The sequence below is a fragment of the Tupaia chinensis genome, unplaced genomic scaffold (genome assembly GCF_000334495.1).
Source record: "Tupaia chinensis unplaced genomic scaffold, TupChi_1.0 Scaffold000317_1, whole genome shotgun sequence".
Taxonomy (NCBI): Eukaryota; Metazoa; Chordata; class Mammalia; order Scandentia; family Tupaiidae; genus Tupaia; species Tupaia belangeri.
The window spans coordinates 3,833,058-3,856,775 of record NW_006159810.1 but is presented as its reverse complement, the minus strand read 5'-3'; the positions used below and the strand labels follow the sequence as shown (position 1 = coordinate 3,856,775).

At 36.3% G+C, this 23,718-nt stretch overlaps 1 protein-coding gene across 3 annotated transcripts in view; it reads left to right on the top strand.

The window, feature by feature from the left end:
* The window catches only part of MAP4K3 (mitogen-activated protein kinase kinase kinase kinase 3), a 124,657-nt gene that overhangs the window by 22,284 nt on the left and 78,655 nt on the right, over positions 1-23,718 (top strand). For all 3 annotated transcript variants that reach the window (XM_014588928.2, XM_027773007.1, XM_014588927.2), the window contains exons 3-11: positions 5,937-6,001; positions 12,503-12,558; positions 13,373-13,420; positions 17,331-17,373; positions 19,112-19,184; positions 22,362-22,493; positions 22,685-22,747; positions 22,833-22,914; positions 23,011-23,121. In XM_014588928.2, the coding sequence (XP_014444414.1) occupies positions 5,937-6,001; positions 12,503-12,558; positions 13,373-13,420; positions 17,331-17,373; positions 19,112-19,184; positions 22,362-22,493; positions 22,685-22,747; positions 22,833-22,914; positions 23,011-23,121 (673 nt within the window). The remainder of the gene's footprint in view (positions 1-5,936; positions 6,002-12,502; positions 12,559-13,372; positions 13,421-17,330; positions 17,374-19,111; positions 19,185-22,361; positions 22,494-22,684; positions 22,748-22,832; positions 22,915-23,010; positions 23,122-23,718) is intronic.

Here is a 23,718-nt window from a genome sequence, read left to right as displayed (position 1 = left end):
TTCTGTAGGTGGTATAGCTGTTAAAAGGGATATAAAAGGAAATTATACTACCGTATAGAACAGTGATTCATCTTCCCTTTCTCGAGTTCTTTTCCTTAGTAGAGATTCTTCCTTTATTCCCTTCATGAAAACCAGACTTGGTCGAATTTGGACTGTAGGATATTAATAATTAGACTTGTTGGAGATGGATGGGGCTAAGAGATCTTTTCACACAGCTCACTCTTTTAAAATTTATTTACATAATTTTTAATTTGACCAGAGAAGCAGAGAGAGAGAAGGGGAAAGTGAAAAAGAAGCTGTCAGGTCCAGGACTTAGACACAACCTGCCACGTGTGAGTCTAGGGCCTTAACCACCATGGTAGCTGCTGGTGCCCCAACCCACTCTTTTTTACAGATTATAAAATGGGTTACTTGACAGATTACTTCTGTAGATTATCCCCTATTCGTTGTCAGCACTGGGATTCAAACCTGTCTCTGTAGATACCTAGTCCAATGTCTTTTTGGTATATGTATTGCTTAGCCCAGGAAGACCAGATTTAGTCTCAGAGAGAGGGTGATTTTTTAAAATTCTTTCTCATTACTGAATGATTTTACAAAGGGCAAGGAGCTCGTTTGTTTAAACTTGGTAACAAACTCTTTTAAGATATGTACTGTTCGCTGTGCCTTTCTTTCCTCTGTGTTGTTTCTATTACAAGCCTGCTGTAATAAATTTAGACCAAAAAAATTGGGGAAACTGAGCAAATACGGTTTTAACGTTAGTAAATTTCTTCCCTCAGGGAATGAGACTTACTCTGTGAATTTTCCTAATAAGTGACCAACACATCATTAAATTCCAGAAGCTCATTGTGTAGCAGGTAGCAATGCTCACTTCCTGAAGAAATGCTGAGACTGAGTCCTGCAAAGCAGACTGCTTGGCATTCTTCTTAACGTCAGAGGATTTTCTCTGTCATTTACAATACTGTTCAAAAGATCTAGATGGAGAAAGCTTTATCCAGCAAAATAACAGGATACAAAATCAATATATACAAATCTGCGGCATTTTTGGTTTTGTTCACTAATAACAAACAGACCAAGACAGAAATGAAGAAAGCAGTCCTATTTACAGTAGGCACACACAAGTGGAACCTAGGAGCAGATCTAACCAAGGATGTGGAAGACCTCCACTCTGAAAGTTATAAAAAACTGAATAAAGCAATTTAAAAAGATACCAAAAAAGGGAAAGACAACCCTCTTTATGGATTGGGAAGAATCATTATAGTTAAAATGTCAGTATTACCCAGAATGATCTACAAATCTGCAAATTCATTTCCTATCAAAATACCAGTGACTTTATACACACAAAAAGAAGAGGCACTCATAAAATTTGTCTAGGATGGGACCAGAAGTTAGCATAATGGCTATATTGCTGGACTCCCATGTAGTTGACCGCCGTTCGTATCCTGGACCCGGTGGCTTAAAACTCATGACAGGCACGTGTGCGTGCATGCCCAGGGTCCCATGAGGAGAATGGAGGAGAGGGGATTGCAGCATGGCCATCCCCCCGTGGAATGATTTCTCGCTTCCTATCTCTCTGTCTCTGTCTGGCAAGCGAATGCGCCCTATAGCAAAAACCTCTTCAAAAAAAAAAATTTTCTTTTAATTAAGATTACAGAAGACCCCTGTATCACCAAAACAGTACTATGCCAAAAAAGCGAAGGTGAGTTTCCTGTACTACCTGACTTCAAAATATGTTACAAAGCCGTCATAACTAAGACAGCATGGTACTGGCACAAAAGAGACAAACAGGCAAATGAAACAGAATAGAGAATCGAGAAATAAGTGCAGCAACATACTGATTTTTGACAAAGGGCACAGAAAATCCAGTGGAAAAAGACCTCTTTTCAACAAGCGGTGCTGAGAAAACTGGATATCAGAACCAGCAGTTAGCGTAATGGCTATGTCACTGGACTCTCACGTAGTCGACCGCGGTTCGCGTCCTGGACCTGGTGGCTTAAAACTCACGCCTGACGCGTGTGCGTGCGTGCCAAGATCCCGAGAGGAGAAGGGAGGAGAAGGGATTGTGGCGTGACCATCCCCCCTGGGGGGTGATTTCTCGCTTTCTGTCTGTCTGGCGAGCATACGCGCCCTGTAGTGAAAACCTCTCAAAAAAAAGAAAACTGGATATCCTCTTGCAAAAGAATGAAACTAGACCTCCATTTCTCACCATTTTTATAAAACATATCTGAAAATAGATTAAAGACAAATGTTAAGATCCAAAACTATGAAATTATTTGTAGAAAACACAGAACTTGAAGTCGTTAAAGAAAGATTTGTTAAATAAGACCTGTAAAAAGCATGGACAATCACAACAAAAATAGACAAGTGGGATTACATCAAGCTAAATAAAAAGCTTCTACACAGCAAAGGGAACAATAACGAGAATATAAACAGTATGGAAGTTCATCAGAAATCTAAAAATAGAACTACTGTTTGTTGCCCCCCCCCAATGAAATCCATGCATAGTTTTTCAAAATACTCTTTGCAGTGGGCTTTTTGAAAACCCCTCAAATTTATATCTGAATATTTTTGTTTGTTTATCTACATAACAGAGAATTACCTCATCTTAGACTCATTCTTTATTCCCAGTAGAGTTTAACTAGAATTTACTGAGTTAAGTACTAATACTGATCCATTGAACATTAATTTTATGGTTAATTTTATTCTAGCTCAGAGACCTGAGGACAAAAATTTTATTATTTACTTGCCTGCATGAGCGAGGTAGATTGACTCAGGCCCTTTGCTGTTAGGCAAATGGTTGGGTCAACAACCAAAGCAAGTGCAAGTTTATATTGCAAGAGAGTCATTCACGGAACAATGGAAGTCGTTTTTCTAATAGACTCTGACTATTCAGGTTTTTCTGACAATACCAGACTTTAAATACTCTATTACAAAGGTAAAGTATTTTAGGCGTTTTAAAAAGTAAAGTGTTACTATATTGGATTGTTAGAAAAGTCATCATACATTTTTTGCATAGAAAAACAGGTGATGATTCTTCTGACTACCTAATATATAATCGTGATTTTTTTTTAGCCTGTAAAATATAAAGTCGGTTTATATGGAATGAATAGAATTTCATATTTAAGTAAGGAGGGAGGAAGGGAATAGACCAAATAGAAGGTGTTATAGTATTGAACTATGTAAAGCAGAGAACTCATCCCCGCATTCACTGGAGAGTAGTTTCTAAGCTGGAAAGGGTAGGAAGACATTAAGATGGAATTGAAGCACAAGGTAGGTAAGTAGACAATTACAGAGTAGCTAGGCACTTTTAATTAATTTTTACTTTTAAATTTATCTGTTATTTCTTAGTATAATGAAAATTTAGCAAATGTGATGGTCATTCACTATCAGCAGGTGCCTTTTGATAAATAGAAGAGGCATCAAAGATTAGAAGTCAGTGACAGATCAATTTGCAAAGGAGGAAAAGGTGATTTTTAGGTAGAAAAAAAACACAGACTATTAAACTTGATGTCAGTGATCAGTTCCCAGCAAACATTTAGGATAAATTATTAGTCAAATCATTAGTGAACTTTTTGAAGAAAGAAGTGGTAATCAGCATAATTTTAGCAAGAAGCTATAATAAATCAATCCTCTCTCTCTCTCTCTCTCTTTTTTTTTTTTTTGCTAGAGGGCAAGTGCTCTCACCAGAGAGATAGGGAGGAGAAAGCACTCCCCATGGGGATTCATCATGCTACAATTTCTTCTCTTCCATCTCTTCCTCTTTTTGGGCACACATGTATGCACATGTACCTGGCATGTTTCTCAAGCCTCTGGATTTGGGACTTGAACCACATTGTCAGCCATGTGGGATCTGATTGCCCTAACTACCTGGCCACTGTTTCTTTTGTCTTAAAAAAGAAAAATACATTTTTTTAAATTTACACTTTCACCAAGTTCAGGAATGATTTAAGATAAATTATTAACATAAATACACTACAAGATAAACTCTAACAAAAGGAATAGAAAACAGCTTGAGTTTTATCATGATATTCCAGTTCCTTTACTAACTGGTGCACATGTTATTTTATTTAATTCTAAGCAAACCCCAAAACAATCATTCGGCCTATTTTTTTAAGACATGTGAAGTCCTGCCTGCTTTTTAAGTACTTCATGAAAACAAGTCACTGTGGCAGGTGTGAAAATACTCTGAATAGTAATTCTCAAACATTTTCTTCTTAGAACACCCTTTTATTTTATACTATTAAAAATTTGTGTCATATAGTTATTGATATTTATCATGTTAGAAATTAAAACTGAGAAAATCTTAAAATTCAAGAATACATAAACACATATTCATTTGCCTGTAATCCAGTAGCTATGAGAGATGATATTGTCATCACATTTTATGTAGCCTCTAGGAAACTCCACTGTACTCTCATGAAAGGATGTAAATAATTTCTCAATGTTATTATGAAAACAGTTTTGACCTTGCTGACCCCCTCAAAGGATCTCAGGGACTCTCATGTACCCCAGGTCACACTTGAAAACCACTGTTCTAGGAGAAAGATTGAGCTAACCTAGCAGATCTATAAGAAATAGATCAGTCCTTGTGGGCTACACGGCCTTTGTCACAACTACACAACTCTGTTATCTTAATGTGAAAACAGCTATAGAAGGTACATAGAACAATGAGTGTCATTGTATTTCAATAAAACTTTACTTATGGGCACTAAAATTTGAATTTGACATAATTGTCATGTGTCAAAAAATATTCATTAAAAAATTTTTTTCCCCAACCATTTAAAAGTATAAAAAGCACTTCATAGTCTTAAGGCCTCACAAAATCAGACAGTGGTCCAGATTTGGCCCTCTGACCGTATTTTACTTACCTTTGATCTAGTTGGTTAGTTCATTCTTTCTGTCATCCACGCATTCATTCATCTATGGAATAAATATTCAGTTGCTAGATGTTCTTTAGAATCTGTGAAGGCAGTGATGACAGGCAGGTTATTAAGGCACAATTCATTTTCCTCCCCAGACTGAGCTTGAGTTCAGGGACTTTCTATTCCATCTCTGCCCCCTAAGAATAGTACATTTCCTGGCACATTTTAAGATTTAATGATTGAACAAGGGCATGAACAAAAGAATAAGCTATATAAGTCTTTTTTAATTATTTCTCCTACGATTGTATGATTATGATACCTTAGAATGTGTCAGAAAGAAATGCTATCTAAAGATGAGTAATAAATTTTAAGATTATTTTGGGAACGTTATTGTTGGATCTGGATATGAAGGTACATTTATATTTTGTCTGATTTGGTGAGAGTGCTATCAAAGTAATATGTTTTGAAATGCGTTGCCATTTTTATGTGATGAATCTCAGTAAATGGATAAAGTGGGAGGAAAGGAAAGATTTTAACTAATGGAAATCTCACTATCTGGATGTGCCTGATGATAGCTTTCTGTCCTACAGATGGGCTGTTTTAAGTAGTAAAACCTTGAATTGAATGGTAGTAACAGGGCAGGGCACTGTAGCCTAGTGCTTAAGGAAGCCAGTTCCCATATGGCCAACTATGGTTTGAATCCCAGCCAGCACAGGTTGAAAAAACACACAGGACACATGTGCACACTTGCCCCAAATCTTCACAGGCAGGAAACGTGGGGGACAAGGGATTGCAGCACAATCATTCTCCAATGAAGGGCGCTTTCTCCCTCTCCCTTCCTCTCTGTCTCTCTGACAAGTGCGTGTGCCTCACACACACACACACACACACACACACACAAATATTGTGATCGTAACACAGATTAAATAATTAATTTACTTAGAGATTAGATTTTTTATTAGCTGGCACATGATATTTATGTGGTTTTTCAAGGTTATAACACAAAACCTTTTAAAACTTGTTACTTCACTTAGACAATTTTAATCATAAATTTGATACATATTTTTTTCTTTATAGGCGAGATAAACTTTGGATTTGCATGGAGTTTTGTGGAGGTGGTTCTTTACAGGATATTTATCATGGTAAGAACAAAGATTTTTATCTTTTATGGATTAAATAGGTTTTCTTGAAATATAGCTATTTACTATATTTAAACTACTGCATTGTTTTGGGGAAAGAATTTGCTGGATTCTGAAGAAGGCATGCTGTAGGTAGTTCAAAATTTTAAACTCATATTTGTAGAAATGGGAGGTTTGATGGCTTATTCTAAGCATTTAATATAATACACAGTTGAGGGACCAACAGTTGGCGTAATGGCTATGTCGCTGGACTCCCATGTAGTCAACTGAGGTTCAAGTCCCGGACCTGGTGACTAAAACTCACGCCAGGTGCATGTGCGTGCATGCCCAAGATCCCAAGAGGAGATTGGAGGAGAAGGGATTGTGGCATGGGCCACCCCCCTGTGTGGGGGGGTGATTTCTTGCTTTCTGTCTCTCTGTCTCTGTCTTTTGGTGAGTGTACATGCCCTGTACCAAAAACCTCTCCAAAAAAATAATAATAATAAAAATAAAAATAAAAAAATAAATATATATATACACATACATATATATATATATAAATATATATATAATATACAGTAGATATAGGAGTAGTGATAATACAGAGATAATTGATTCCCTCTCATGGATTCAAGAAGCATTGATTAAATGTTTACCCTATCTTAGTTCTAGAATCTGGGGAATTAAAAAATGATTAAAACATTTTTCATTAGGATTCAGTGGAATACATAAGAGAGACTTGTAAACAAGTAAACATTTACTATGCTCTCTTTCGCTTCCTTTTTTATTTTGCTTCTGTTAATAGATTGTTATCACAAGTCACAGAGTAGATTTATTCTTTTTGCTGCAGGTGTGCTTTTTGATTAACATAAAATAAAATGTCAATAATTCATGAAGGCAATTTTCTGAGAAAATATTTTGGAAAATTTTCTGTTTTCGATTAGAATTGGGCTCATGTTCTAGTGTGAGGCTTCTTAAGTAATTTTAAAGGCTGATTGTAATAAAGCAGATGTTAAAGACTATTGGATAGGAATTTTACTGTTTTCATTTCACTATATCTTCTGGATATAGGTTTTACTTAACATAAAGATTGACATTATAGTATTTTAATAGCCTATAAATTTTAGTTGAAGTAGGAAAAAAGTAAATGACAGACTTTCTGGAATTATTTTAGAAAGCTTAATAAGGAAAATGGGCTTTAAATTGGTCTTTAAAGTCTAGGTAGAAAGAAGAGGCAGCAGTGCGTTATAGGAGTTGAAACACCGCTGTAGTGACGTGAGGATGTGACACCTGTGATTACTCTTGTTGATCTGAAAGTGGGGTCAGATATAGAGAGCTTTTGAAAGCCAGATGGAAGAGCATGAGTATGTTTTTATTATGAAAAATGATTTCTTTCTGAGGATTTTTCTTTTTTAATGAAATACAGCTGTTCCTTTATGTGTATTTGAGAATTTTGTTTGTGCTAGAGACATTGTGGTTTGGTGGAAATTGAGAGATACTTGGTATTATTTTTTATTGCAGACACAATATTTCTAGAAGTTTATCATTTCAATACATAAGGTCAAAAAGCTGTTCCCCTTGGGCCAGCATGTGATGTGGTGGCTAAGGCTCTGTAGTCCCACATGGCCTACCATGGATCAAGTCCTGGATCTGGAGGCTTAAAAATCACATTGGGCTTGTGTGCATGTACGCACAAAATCCCAGGAGGAGAATGGAAGAGAAGGAATTGTGGCATGACCATCCGTCCTGGGAGATGATTTCTCACTTTCTCTCTGTCTCTCTCCTGTGAGTGCATACACCCTACTAAAACCTTTAAAAAACAACAGCAGCAACAACAACTGTTTCCCCTCTTTGGTCTTAATTTGGATTAATTTATCTACACAGTTTCACTTACTGATTTAATTTTCTTGCTAAAGTTCTTTCACCAAGGTCTTCTATTGGCAAACTCTGTTTGAAACTCTTAAATGATAGTTTAAGTGATCATAGACAGATATTTTCTAGGTTGACATGTATTTTCTCTCAACATTTTGAAAATGTTGGACTGGGGGCTGGCAAGTGTCATGGTGGTTAAGGCGCTGGACACCCACATGGCTGACCTTGGTTCAAATCTCAGACCTGGGTGCTTGCTTCCTACTTTCCATTTGTTTCTCTCTAGTCAAATTAAACAAATAATAGTGATAATAAATTAAATATTTCTTTTAAAGAAGGAAATGCTGGACTGTTGCTTTCAGCTTCTATATCTGTTGAGACCTTTGACCAGCCTAATTATTCATTTTTTGCAGGTAATCTTCCCTTCTCTCTAATAGCATTTAAGATTTTTATCTTCATTTCTGGTTTTTCTAGTGTCTAAATGCAGATATATTTTTACTTTTCTTGCTTAGGACTTAAACTGCATACTGTTGAGACTTTAGCTGTTTCATCAAATCTGGACAGTTATCAATTATTATTTCTTAAAATATTTTCTTCCCCCAAATCTCTCTGGTCTCTAGAATTTCAGTTAGATGTACATGAGATCTTCTTTATCTTTCTTAAAGTCAGTGTCATATTTTCTACATTTTTAATCCTTTAGGGGAGAGAGTACTGAGGATACTATCCATCTGCCAGTTTACTCATTTTATTGATTGATCGATCCATTGATTATTGATAGAAATTTTTGCTACAGGGGCATGTACTCACTGGAAGGACAGAGAGATAGCAAGAAATCAGCCCCTAGGAGGGATGGCCACTCTGCAGCCCCTTCTCCTCCAATCTCCTCTTGGGATTTAGGGTGCACACACACACACACACACACACACACACACACACACAGCCTGAATTTTAAGCCACTGGGTCTGGAACTTAATCCCATCACTCAGTCCACAGTCCACTATGTGGGAGTCTAGTGATGTAGCCATCACCACCTACTGGTCCCAGTTCACTCATTTTAAAGCTGTGGTGAGTACATTTATTAGGTTCGAATTTGCAGAAAGCATTTTTTTTTTCGTTTCTAGAAATTATTTGACTATATTTTAAATTTCCCGCCATTTTTTTCCTTTGTGTCTTACAGTTTTCCTGTAATAATTCCTTCTTTTACATCTTTAGTTTTTGTTTTCATTTTTCCTACAAGGTTTTTTTCCCCCCCTTTTTTAAAAGCTTATACTCATGGAGCCAACAGGTGGTGTGGTGGTTAAGGGCGTTGTACTCCCACATGGTCCACCACAGTTCACGTCTCGGACCTGGCAGCTTGCTTTCTCACTTTCTCTCTCTGTCCCACCTACCCACCCTCTGTCCCTCTCTGGTCAAATAGAAATAACTAAATAAGAAAATAAATAATGAAGTTAAATAACATCTTAAAAACTTCTAAAAAAGGGGAATGGTGGTGGCAAGTGGGAGTGGACAGCTAGGTGACTTGGTGGTTAATGCAGCTGGATTCCATATATGAATGACTAGTTTGAGTACCAGACTCAGTGGCTTAAAAAACAGAATGAGCATGTGTGCATGTCTCCCCAAACTCCGGAGGAGAAGGGATTTTGGTGTGGTCATTTCCCTGGGGAGTGCTTTCTCTTTTTTGCTCTGTCTCTCTTTCTCTATCTCTTTTCAGGGATTGTGTGCACCCTATAGCAAATGGAAAAAATAAAAACTTCAAAAAAATGGAGGGGAAATTGTTATCTATTGATACATAAAATATAATTCTAAAATTTGGTAGTTTCAAACAACATCGTCTTGCAGTTACTGAGTGTCAAGAATTTGAGAATGGTCTTGTTGGATTATTCTAACTTAGGGTCTCTCACGAGGTTGCAGTCAAGCTATTGACTGGGACTGTAGTCATCTGAAGACTTAACTAGGACTGGAAAATTTACTTTCAAGGTGTTTCACGTACACAGTTATTGGCAGGGGCTTTAGTTCATTGATGGCTACTGGCTGGAGGTTTCAGTTCCTTAACCATGTGGATCATGCCATAGGACAACTTGAGTGTCTTCAAAGGATGGCATCTTACTTCCCTCAGAGCCAAGAGATCCCAGGGAGAGTAAGGAGGAAGCCACAGAACCTTTTAGATGTAGTCAAGAAACTGCATACTATCAGTTCTACTGTGTTCTGTTCTTTCAGCACATGATACCAGGGTTGGACCTTCACTATATTCTGTCCTTTACATGTAGGTCACTTAAATCCAGCTCACACTCAGGAAAAGAATTACATTCCAGCTCTTAATAGAGAACGTAGTGAAGAATTTGCACATATTTTTACTACCATATTAGTAGGCACATTTTGAATTTACATTTTCCCCCAAGTTCCTTCTCTCCTCCTTTTTTTCACTTTTTTTCACCTCTAACTATTGTTTACATTTTCTTTGAAGAACTAATATTAGAATAATTTATTATTCCACCATACTAGGTTTTATTTTCTATTGTCCACTGAACTCAAGACCTGATCACCTCCTCAGCATCCCACCTTTTAATACTATTGCATTGAAAGATTAAGTTTTAACACAAATCCAAATGATAGCAGATGTATACATGGGTAACAATATTCATATATTTTAAGATTAAGCCATTTATATTGATATGAAGAAATATGTATTATAAATGAAAGGACAGATTTTAGAATTATATGTGTAATAAAATTCCATTTATGTTTATGTTTGTATGTGATACACATATTATATAAAATGTCTCTGCATAAAGTCATCCGGTTGGAGGGGCCAACAGGTGGTGTGGTGGTTAAGGATGCTGGACTCCCATATGGCCAACTGTGGTTTGAGTCCCAGAGCTGGCAATTTGCTTTCTCACTTTCCCTCTCTCTCTCTTACTCTTGTCCCTCTCTAGTCAAGTTGAAATCACTCAGTCAATAAAGTTTTTTAAAAAAAATCATCTGGTTGATTATAGACTGAACTCTTGATACTACTTATTATTGAATAATATTTTGAATAAGGAAGACATCTTTACTTTCCAGGCTTCTTTATTGATGAGCAGTTTTTACATCAGATATATATTAAGTTGTTGGGAAAGTCATGATACATTTTTGCATAGAAAATGTGTCACGACTGATTTCTTTTTTTTTTTTGGAGATATTTTCGCTATAGGGCGCATGTGCTTGCCAGGCAGCCAGAGAGAGACTGAGAGACAGAAAGCGAGAAATCACCCCCCAGAGGGAATGGCCACGCCACAATCTCTTCTCCTCCATTCTCCTCTCAGGATCTTGGGCACACACGCACACACGCCCGGTGTGAGTTTTAAGCCACCGGGTCTGGGACGCGAACCATGGTCGACTACATGGGAGTCCAGCGACATAGCCGTTATGCTAACTGCTGGTTCCCTGTCACGACTGATTTCTGACAACCCAGTATTAATCTTACAGTTATAAAAATAATTGTTTTGGGCCAGCCAGTGGCATGATGGTTAATGCAGCCAGGTCCCACATAGCTGGATATGTGGTTCAGGTCTTGGACCCGGCAGCTGGAAAATCACACCAGGCATGTGTGCATGCATGCCCAAAATCTTGAGAAGAGAACAGAGAAGAAGGAATTGCAGCATGGCCATCCTCTTGGGGGTGGGGTTACTTTCATTTTCTCTCTCTCTCCCTTTCTCTATCTCTTTCTCTATGATGAGCACACAAGCCTATAGAAAAAATTTACAAAAATGTAATTGTTTTAGGAAAAATATTGATTGAAAACTAGTTACTATATCTTAAGCATCAATTAATAAAACTTTAATGAAAACTAAACCTTCTAGACCTTCTTTTAATGTTAAAGAGGTGATATTGATCAATTAGCTATAAAAATTAAAATATAATTTATTTCAGTGACTTTCAGTCATTACTTCATGCCATACATAAACATTTTTTTAAGTTTGTTTATTTCTTTCTTCTGTAAGTGAAACAGAAAGACAGGCTCCCCCAACAGGATCCACCATCTACTTCCTGTTCAGCCAGCCCCAGATCATGGGCACACACACCCCCTGGCATGTTCAGGGAGGATCCTGTATGCAAACTTGGAATAGGGACCAACCCCCAAGGGCCGCGTTACTGCCACACCACCATGTCATCTTTTTTTTTTTTTTTTTTGGAGAGGCTTTTTGCTATAGGGCATGTGCACTTGTCAGAAAGACAGCTAGGAATGCAAGAAATCTACCCCTGGGGGGATGGCCACACCCAATCCCTTCTCCTCCATTCTCCTCTCGGGATCTTGGGCACACATGCACATGTGCCCGGTGTGAGTTTAAGCCACTGGGTCCAGGACTCAAACCATGGTCGACTACTTGGGAGTTTAGCTACATAGCATTTACGTTAACTGCTGGTCCTCTCCACTGTGTCATCTTTATCATCAGCATTTATTGAGCAGCTTTTCTGTGTCAGGCACTCATCTAAACACTACAGAGCAAATCAGATTGAAGGAAAAGAAAAACGCTCCTCTCGTGGAGTTTACATTATAGTAGCATTCGTTGTGTAGGTGTTATCAGATCTACTGCTTAGTGGAACTTGTTCAACTTTGCTCTTATTGAAAACCATGCACTAACTAATTTTATTAATAATAGTTTTCTTCTCTTATAGTTACTGGACCTCTGTCCGAACTGCAAATAGCATATGTTAGCAGAGAAACACTACAGGTAAATATAATGCTAATTAAATAACATTCTTGGGGCTGGCAGGTGGCATAGTGGTTGGGGCACTGGATTTCCACATTGCCAACCACAGTTCGAGTCCCAGACCTGTCAGCTTGCTTTCTCACTTTTCCTCTCTCCATCTTTCTTTGGTTAAATTTAAATAAATAAATAAACAAGATAAATAAAGTTAAATAAAACAATTCTTTTAAATAACACTCTTCATTAAGCTAAATGTTTAGTCATGCATTAGCTATTAAGTTAGGATTGAATATGTATTGTAGCTTGTAAACTCTCGAAGTATTTTAATACTTGTTTTAATTGTGTAGTGAACTCTTATATGTACAAATAAATATTTTAAAGCTTACATGTGATGGTATAACCTAAATTCAAGTACTATGGCTTTTTATATTCTTTATACCAATAAAATGCTTGAAAGTTAGGCATTATCAGTGGTATTGAAACTCATTCTGAAACTAGTTGAATATACGCTTTTAAGAATGATTTCAGATAGCAGAATTTATTGCTAATTGTATTAGAAAAACAAGTGGTTCTAACTGAGTTTTTATTTTTCTTATTTTCTTGATTCGGTTGTCTTTTAGGACATTTCATTAACATAAGAATGCTTATTACTAGACCTTCTGTGTAAGGAGTAAATGTAATTAATTCAGATACTATTAGGTTGTCGGAAAAGTCATGACTTGTTTGTCTATGCATCATGACTTTCCCGACAACCTAATATGGCTCAGTTTATCACTTAAGATTCCAAAGTGTACCTTGTGATAAAATCTTGTTTATTTTCTGTTTTTTGAAACTCCAGGGATTATATTATCTTCACAGTAAAGGAAAAATGCACAGAGATATAAAGGTATTTATTAAACTAATGCCCGTCTTCATTTTTGAATGTTCCAATCAAATTATTGAGCAAAATTGTTTTATTCTATTTGTCAAATTTGTTATCTGAAATATAACATGTTACTATAGTAAAAATACTTTTACAGTTTGACTGTAAAATTGTATTTATTGAAATACAATTTAAATACCATTAAATTCACTGCTTTAAAATGTGTAATTCATTGGATTAGTAATAACTAATTTTACATTATTTGTAATTACTTATTTATAAAATGCAGATTAGATCTGTAGCTTCAAGTTACAGTTTTTAGTAAGTTTCATGCTCTGAATATTCCAGCAAGCTTTGGCAATTTAAAGGAACCATCATTACCAGTTCCCAAGGTGGATAAATTAAGCCTTCCTGTTTTCTGATGGTGTTTTAGCTGGCAGAGCAGGCAGTTGCCCTGGACATGCTGGGCTAGCATGGTGGTCAACCAAGTGCTGTGGCAGGACTCCTGGGGGTATTTCTAAAGACACCGTCATTTCCCCAATTTAGGAATTCACTTCGTTCATTTATTTTTCTTGCCCTTTCTTCTTTCTTATTTATCCTTCCTTTTACTTCTCTCTCCCCCTTTTGTTTTATAAAGTTTTCTCTTGTGTAAAGTTTCTCAGCCTTTTTTAAAGGGGCAGTGAGGTGAATCATGATGCTCTTTGACTCTGATGAAAGCAATGGACTGTCCTCAAAAGCCTTATGCACATGCCCTCAGATTTTCCATGAAATTTTGGTGGACTTAACAGATTACCTGCTGAGATCCCCTGCTTTATATATTTTTCATAAGCCATTTAAAAGACATAAGTACATAACTTGAAAGCTTAAAGGTAGAAGAGATTATAAGATAAATGAGTGGGCCCAGTAGTACCAGTTAATCACTGGACAGAGGAAGCTGGTTTGTACTTAGTGATCAGGGTTTGAATCCCAGCCCTGGCAGCTTAAAAACATGCTGGATATAAATATATATGCCCAGGGTCCTGACAGGATGGAGAAGATTGATTACAACTTGACCAGGCCCCTGTCGGGGAGGTGGTTCTCTCACTCTCTTGCATGTACATACCCCTTGACATGCAAAATAAAGAAAGAAAGAAAGAAAAAAAAATGAGAAACTCAAAAAAGGTACTATCATAGCAATTAGATGAGCTGGAGGGATTGATAGAAATGTATATGTGTCAGAAATGTATATCAGAATGCTTTCCAAGCAGAAGGAGCAATATAAGCAAAGATACAGAAGTTAGGAAGTATGAGTCCGTTTTAGAGAACATAGCAATGTACCAGGCCAGCTGCAGTAGTTATGCAGTGCTCCTTGTGACTGGATGCCTGGGGGAGGGGCCCAGGTTCCTATCTTGATGTCTTCCTGTACATACCTACCATGGGTGTATGCGCGTGATCCTGGCTGGCTGGCTGAAGATGGAGGTGGATCATAGCATGAAGACCCAGTTAGATATGCTGTCTCTCTCTGTCTCTTTCACTTGAAAGAAATAGCTGTAAAAACAAAAACTATACTGTATTATTGAAGCAACGAGAATGTAGGAGAATAATAGGAGATGAGAGAGTTGGCCAGTTAGTTTAGTGTTCATTTTGCAAGGATTCATGTACCAGACTTCGGAATTTGGGCCTGATTTGGTAGATTCTGACCATCACCACTATTTCTGTGCTTGTCTAAGGACACCACCGTTGTATCTCATCTGGACTTTTGTTGTAGCCTTCTAACTGGTGTCACTACTCGCATTCTTTAGTGGTTCTGTAGTCATTTTATCATCTGACTACCAAGTGGTCTTTTAAAATGAGATCTTGTCACACTCTCCTGCCCATAAATCACCATTGGTTCCTAATCATGTTCAGTGTAAAGTCCAGATGCCTTTACCTTGACCTCCACGGTTTTGTATGATCTGGCTCCTCCATTTCTCTGTGACTTCATCTCACACCCTACTCTTCTCTGTTCTACTCATTCTATTCCAGCCACATTCAAATTGCTGTTCTTGGAATATGTTGAGCTTGTCCTGGTCCCAGGTCTTGGTATTTGCTGTTCCTTTTCCCTGGAATGTTCTCCCAGATTTTGGCATGGCTTGGTACCCTTACTTCACCCAGATCTCTGTTCGGGTATCAGTGCCTTAGAGAGGCCTGCCTGCACTGCCCTGCCCTTTTCTACCTTACTCATCTTCACAGTTCTTATCCCTGCCTGACGTTGAGTCATTTCTCATTCATTCATTCATTCATAGCTCAATAAATGATAATTGTATTCATTTAAAATTTTTCTTTCTCCTTTACTTGGATGTAAATTCTAGGAGGACTGTTAAGTTTTTCATTTCTGTAAACCCAGCACTTAAAATACAGGAAATGAATGAAAGGATGGATAGAGGGAGGGACTTTTGATAATGGGGTAGGAAGGCAGAAGAGACAGTGAGGAAAGGAAGTCATGATGTATGGGTAACATTTTATAAGCTGTAAGTTAAGAAATTTAATATGTAGTTAAGGAGAGGCCAAACTGAAGTCTATGGCGGAAGACTAGATAATCAGGGACTAGATCAGATAAAAGCTCTGCCTTGACCCTTCTTTTTTCTTTTTCCACTTTATTCCATTATTCCATGGAGCTGAAGTCGTATCAGTGGGTACAGCTCAGCATCACTGTTGACATCTGAAGTCTGGGAACCTTTCTTTTTATTCTCTTCCTCCTCTAGTCTTCTGTTATTTCTTCCTCTTGTTGGGGGTGGGAAATGCCAGTATCACCACCCACCCACCCCCAAGCCTATTTTCACATGATTAGTAGCACCTTGGACTAAAGATTTTAGGCTGTTTACTTTGGCTGGTTCATATAAAAATTACAGAAAAAAAAAAATTCTGGAATACCTTGATGATGTTACATTTCTGTTGCCTCCCAAAAACTTTGAGCTTGATAGAGATAAAGTTGACACAATCATCTTTTTTGAGCTTAAGTCAAGAAGCATAAGCAGCTAAAATGCTACTGGGTCCTGAGCCTGGGCTAGTTGTTTATATACTGGTGGTCTTAACCCATTGGGAAGGCACATTAGGACAGGCAGCCTCAGATGCTGAGCAGCAGTGTACAGTATTACACGCCGATATTGCTTTGACAAATGGTGGTTTCCTAGAAAAGGAGTTGTTTTTGTTTTTTAGAGAGATTTTTTGTTGTAGGCATGTGCATTCACCACAGAGTCAGAAAGTGAGAAATCACCCCTCTGGGCGATGGCCACACCACAATCCCTTCACCTCCATTCTCCTCTCAGGATTTTGGGCATACATGCACATGCGCCCAGCACACCTTAAGCTGCCAGGTCTGGGACTCATACCATGTTTAACTACGTGGGAGTCCAGTGACATAACCATTATGCCATCTGCTAGTCCCAGAAAAGGATATTTTTTGAACAGAAAAGAGTAATCAAGTGTTTATGAAGTGTAATACAAGCAATTGAAAATGTCATAATAAAGTGACATTTTACAGTGATGGTGTTTCATCAGTGAGGAAATAACATTTATCTGTAGATGAAAACTAATAAATACAAGGGGACTTTGAAGTTTGTGGAAGATCGAATTTAAGTATGAGTTTATTTTGGTATAAAAATGTTTTAAATACATGCAAGTTTTTCCATAATGCGTATTTCTCATGAAATTTTTGAAGTCCCCTCACATATCAGTTTTATATTATTGTTCATACTATGTTATTAGCAGCTTTTTGCAAAGAAGAACATTTCGTAAAGAAAATCCAGTCACCTGAAAAGTAGACAGTGAATTTCCTGTGAATAATTGTTCAGTTTTAATTGATCACACTTTTAATTTTAAGTATGTCTAGGGTCTAAGTGTGTAATTGTCTTATGTTTAATCTATTATATGTGCTGTCATTTCCTGTTTTAACTAAAATGTTCTCACTTTGAAGGGAGCTAACATTCTATTAACGGATAATGGTCACGTGAAATTGGGTAAGTAAATTGGAATTTTGTCCCATGTACAAATATATTCTAAAATTTTGCTATGTATAAGTTTATGTTTTCCTTTGAGGTACTGGGTTTCTCTTTCTCTAACACAGATCTTTGTGTTTTTAGATAGAAATTTTATTGCAGGGCATATGTCACCTTTCTCTGTTTTCTCTTTTTTTAAACTGGAATAAAATCTGTCCTTCATATAAGATAGATTTGTTGCAAAGTTGTTGTGAAATAATATCCTTTGGTAATTCTTTTAGCTCTAAACCTAGGGATCTTAATTCCAGTGTGAAGTTGTACAATTTTTATTAATTAATTAATTTATTTATTTATTTAGCTATAGGGCATGTGCACTCAAAAGAGAGAACAAAAAAGAGAGAGAGAGAGACTTGGAAAGTGAGAAAGCATCCCCCTCCCCACCAGGGAGAATGGCCATACAGCAGTCCTTTCTTCTCCATTCTCTTGGAATTTGGGGCACACATGTTCATGTGCCTAGCATTTTTTTCAGGTTGACAGGTTCAGGGCTCAAACCACTCAGTTGGCTACATGGAATCCAGCTGCTTTAACCACCATACCACCAGCTGGTCCAGTATAAATTATTTACCAAAAAATAAGGAAAAAAAATTAAAATAACTCCTACATTCTTTACATAAGCTTTTTAAATACAATTCAGTATTGTATATATAAAAATATAATCTAGATATTGAGTTTTGATTTCTCTCAATAATGTTTAGTTTTATAACTGTTGGTTGTTCTAGTTATGATTAAGATAGAGTTCAAAACCTAAATGATGACTTAATTTGAAAGTTTAAGACCAGGAAAACATTCAACTTAGTTTTATGAACAGAGTCATATCTGTTAGGCATTAAATCAAGTTATATGGAACTATTTTGAACAGTATAGGACAAATCAAAACTCAAAGTATGTATGTATTATCTAAAAATATGAATAAAACTATTTTGAACTATAGGGTTAATCAGATCGAAAGTTATATACCTAATTATTAGCATATTATGTTTTTTCTAAGTGACCTATAAATATGAGAAAAGCAGAAAGGATAAGTCCTCTTTATTTTTCTAACTACTGATAGATTCATGAACAGTTTGTATCAGCAGTTTAATATTGTGTGGCAGTGTTTTGTGCCTCAGAGACATACATACATAACTTAGTCGAGAAGGTTTTAGAAATCATCGTTATAAACTAGAAAATTTTAGAACTCAGTATACATTACCTTAAGAATAGTAACAAATGTTACATAAAAATAAATTTCTAGATAGTGATTGATATTGACATGAGAATATATTGCTAAGGTAAGATTTTAGAAATCGTCTGTTTGGGTGTCTTTAAGCTAGATGAATTTGGAGTAAACTTAGAAGTTTATTTGTTGTCTGTCATCATGGATATGGCACAGAGTGAATGGAATGTAATATTACCTAAAGGTTCCTTCCAGTCATATGCCTTGAATTTCAGACCTGGGAATTCAAAATTAAAACAATCTTGACCTTTATTGTCATTTGATTCTTGTGGAGTTACTGGGAATCTTTTTGACTCTAGTATACCCTAACTACCTTGTGATATTTTAAAGCTGGTCTATTAAAGTTAAAATTCTTAATACAGTGTTCACGAATATCTCATATTTATTTGAAATTAACTCAGTGAAAATAACTATTAGAAGTTTCTTCTCAATTAAGCTATCTTCTCTCAGTTTTCTTTCCTGAATGTTTCTTTTTTTTAATAGCTGATTTTGGAGTGTCTGCACAGATAACAGCTACCATTGCCAAACGGAAGTCTTTCATTGGTACACCATATTGGTAATTGTACTTTAATTGATGTTTAATTTTTTGTTATTCTATGATTATTAGATACAATATTTCTAAATAATACAATACATCAGAATTTTTAAGACTAAGATTAAGAAGGTCATCAATAGGTAAAATAACTTAATGTATATTGTATATGGATTACATATTCTTTTTTAATGAATTATTTTATTTAATTATATTGATTGGTTCATTTTTAATTTGACCAGAGAGAGACAGAGCGATTGAGAGAGAGAGAGAGAGAAAGTGAGAAAGCAAGCTACTAGGTCCAGGACTCAAACCATGGTTGGCCCTGTGGGATTCCAGCACCCTTAACCACCATGACACCTGCCGGCCCCATGGGTTAAACATTCTTAATGTAGTATTTTTCAGTAAACAGAAAAGGCTTTAAAGATTAATATGACTTTCAGAAACCATGGTTTAATTCCAACTTTGCTGGAAAAACCTGACTTTCCACAAATTTTACTTTGTCTTTTTAAAGTTTATTTTATTTAAAAGTTTATTGTATTTTTTCAAAGTTTCTTCCAGGAGAGAAAGACAGAGAAATAGGTATGCCTAACAGTGTCCTTACACCGCACTCCATCTCCAGTCCCAGCTAGCCCAGATCCTAGTGTGTGCATGCCCATTCTTTACATAAGCTTTTAAAATACAATGCCGTATTGTATATATAACAATGTATTCTAGATGTTGGGTTTTGATTTCTTTCAACAATAACATGTTTAGTTTTTCCATCTTTCAAAACTTTCCTTTGTCCCTTTTTTGTAAGTTTTCTCCCACCATCCGTAAGGGTGTCTGGTAACGTCTGATTCATTTTGGTCTCTATACTTTTGCCTTTTTCTCAATTATTATACAAATAGAATCATATTGTCTATTGTCTTTTTAGTCTTTTACATTTCTGTTCTGTTCTTTTGTGATTTGCCAGGAGTTTTTGTTTGTTTGTCTTGAAAAAGTCACCTTAATTTTTATAACAGCTTACTCTTTCTGCCTTTATGATGAATCAGTGTTAGTAATATTTAAAAAATGATATGTTTATGTGGCCAGTATAACTAATAAATGGATTCAGAGGTGAACCCAGTTGACTGTGATAAGCACGTAACTGGTGGGAGCGGAGGAGACTTGGGTTGTTACAGACGAAGATGGCAGAGCTTGGGTGGGCGGAGTGCGTCATTGGCTAAGGTAGCAAGCAGGTTACGGAGAGGGCCAGTCAAGGGCCTCCATTCCTACCAGGGCATTTCTGCCATGGCAGTAGCCATCAAGAGAAATTACTGACATACTTTGAATTTACTTTTCTAGTGGCATTTCATGAACCATTTTTATGAATTTTCACAAGAGCTTAAAGACCAAAAGTTTTGAAAATTAGGTTTTTTAAAATTTTTGTTTTAAACTATATTGTCTTCCTTGACTTTTCTGAACTATTACCAGGGAGACATATATTTATAAGGCTATCTACTTAAAAATATTTTTTAATATTTATTTATTTAATTACATTTGTTATTATTTTTATTTTGACCACAGAGAGAGGGAAAAGGAAAGCAAGAAAGCAAGCCACCAAGTCCAGAATTCATACTGTGGCCAGCCATGTGGGAGTCCAGCGCCTTAACCACCATGCCACCTGCCAGCCCCTTAAATTGCTCTTTCTTTTCTTTCTTCTTCTTCTTATTATTTTAATTTTTGCCATAGGACATATGCACTCGCAAGAGAGACAGAGAGAGACAGAAAGAGAGAAATCACCCCCCCAACCCAGGGGAGATGGCCACACCATAATCCCTTCTTCTCCATTCTCCTCTCAGGATTTTGGGCACACACACACACACACACACACACCCCTGGTCTGAGTTTTAAGCTGCTAGGTCCAGGACTCAAACTATGGTCAACTGTGTGGGAGTCCAACAACATAACCATTACGCCATCTGCTGGTCTCAAATTGCTCTTTAAATTTGAAAGAATTGAGATACTTATCTCAGTTGTTTCAAAATTATTATTTAGGATCTGAAAATTTTATATTTGAAGATTAACCATTTAAATCAGTCAAATACAGGTTTATAAAGGTATAATTGGAATAATTGTAACAAGGGTAAAAGAAACAAAAAAATACTGAATTCAGATAACTTACCTCAGAATAAATACATTCTTAAAAAGTAAACACTCATTTTTTAAACTTTTCCAGCATTATAATAACATCTAAAGTAAAGCCATATAAATTTATGATAATTATGAAGATTATCAGTACCCTAATGAATAGTTTTGGTGAAGGAAAATCAGGGCAGATTACAGTGATACGAATAAATAACGTTTAAAAAAATATAGATTTTTGGGGCCAGCAGGTGGCATCGTGGTTAAGGTGCTAGAATTCCCACATGGCCAACCACAGTTCAAGTCCTAAACCTGGCAGCTTGCTCTCTCTCTCTCTCTCTCTCTGGCTAAAACCCATGTGAAAAAAATAATAATAAATAAATAAGTGAATAAAATAATTTTTTAAAAAGATAGATTTTTTTATTCCAAATGTTATTTTATAATAGAATTTTGCATATACAAGAAGAGAGATTAGGGTGTGCAAATTTTAGACATGTTGATCTATTATAATGGTATGTTTTTATAAAACTATATAGTAATAGTGATACAACAAAGTAACTGAAGAATCACTAGTAGGGGCTTGAGATGGATAGTCTTTTGAAATGTTAAAATTGAAAAAAATAAACCTTTTAAGTGCTATATATTTTTCAGAAATGGACCTAAATAAGCCTTAATTTAAATAGTGACACAGGATGAATATCCCTTATCTGAAATGCTTGGGACCAAAGTGCTTTGGATTTCAAATTTTTTCAGGTTTCAGAATATTTGCATATACATAATGAGATTATCTTATGCATAATGCGATGATCTTTGGGATGAAGACCAAGTCTGAACACAAAATTCATTTATATTTTATATAAACCTAAATACACACAACCTGGGGGTAATCTATATCTGACAGCAGCCTATCACATGAGGTCAAGTGTAGAAATTTCCACCTGTGGTATCATGTCAGCACTCAAAAGTTTCGATTTTGAAGCATTTCAGATTTTGGATTTTTTATCCCCATCTTGTAGTCTCATGTGCTTCTGGTGGGAATAAGAAGGAAAATATAATGAAGAGAAGATTTTTCCCTTTCTGGAATATTTCTTTCAGGATGGCTCCAGAAGTCGCAGCTGTTGAGAGAAAAGGAGGGTACAATCAGCTCTGCGATCTCTGGGCAGTGGGAATCACGGCCATAGAACTCGCTGAGCTCCAGCCTCCAATGTTTGACTTGCACCCAATGAGGTCAGTGTGTCACAGTTGAAGACTCCTATGCTTAAAATTAAAATGTTTTTTCCTCTTAGTGTTATGTATTAGACCACAAACAAACCATCTTCTTAGTCATGTTCTACTTTGGGAATAAATAGTAATAGAATTCACATTATATGTTAAAAAATAAAATGTAAATGCTGTGTACTGATTTGTTCGTTTTTCAGAGCATTATTTCTAATGACAAAAAGCAATTTTCAGCCTCCTAAACTAAAGGATAAAATGAAGTGGTAAGTATTTTTATGTTATTTACTTTTATAATAAGATGAGCAAAAAAGAATTAAGTGTAAAAGTCTAATTTTCAAAATTTCTTAGGTCTAATAGCTTTCATCATTTTGTGAAAATGGCACTTACCAAAAACCCAAAAAAAAGACCTAATGCTGAAAAGTTACTCCAGGTATTATTTTTGCCCTGAAATATACTTTCTTTTCCAAAAGATAAAATGTCATTATGATTTCTAGTAAGTGTTCTGTACTGTGCTGTATTTTTCTAGCACCCTTTTGTCACACAACCTTTGACACGGTCTTTGGCAATTGAGCTGTTGGATAAAGTAAATAATCCTGATCATTCCACTTACCATGATTTTGATGATGATGATCCTGAGGTAAGAACTTTTTTTTTTACCAATTGATATATATAGTATGTATGGTTTTTTTTTGGGGGGGGGGGTTGTTTTTGTTTTTGTTTTTGTTTTTTGCTATAGGGCACATGCCAGAAAGACACAGAAAGAAAGACAGAAAGTGAGAAATCCCCCAGCGGGGATGGCCACACCGCAATCCCTTCTCCATTCTCCTCTTGGGATCTTGGGCGCACACGCGCCCTCTCTGTGAGTTTAAGCCACAGGGTCTGGGACTCGAACCGTGATGGACTACATGGGAGTCCAGCGATGTAGCCATTATGCCAACTGCTGGTCCCTCTATGTGTATGTTTTATATGTCTGTATTACATTCAAAATCAGTTATTTGAATTTCTAGGTCTAGTTTTAAATACATAAACTCTTAAGGGAGCATTTAACTTACTCTCTTACCAGGGAGGTCATGTGGTAGATTTTTCTTATTTGGCTACTTATAGTTGACAGTTATCTGAAAATAGCAAAGGCAGAATAATTTAATCCACTTGTTTAAATTAGTGTAGTTTTTGTTTGTTTGTTTGTAATAGTGAGCTTTTTTTTTTTTTTTTTTGGAGGGATTTTCACTGTAGG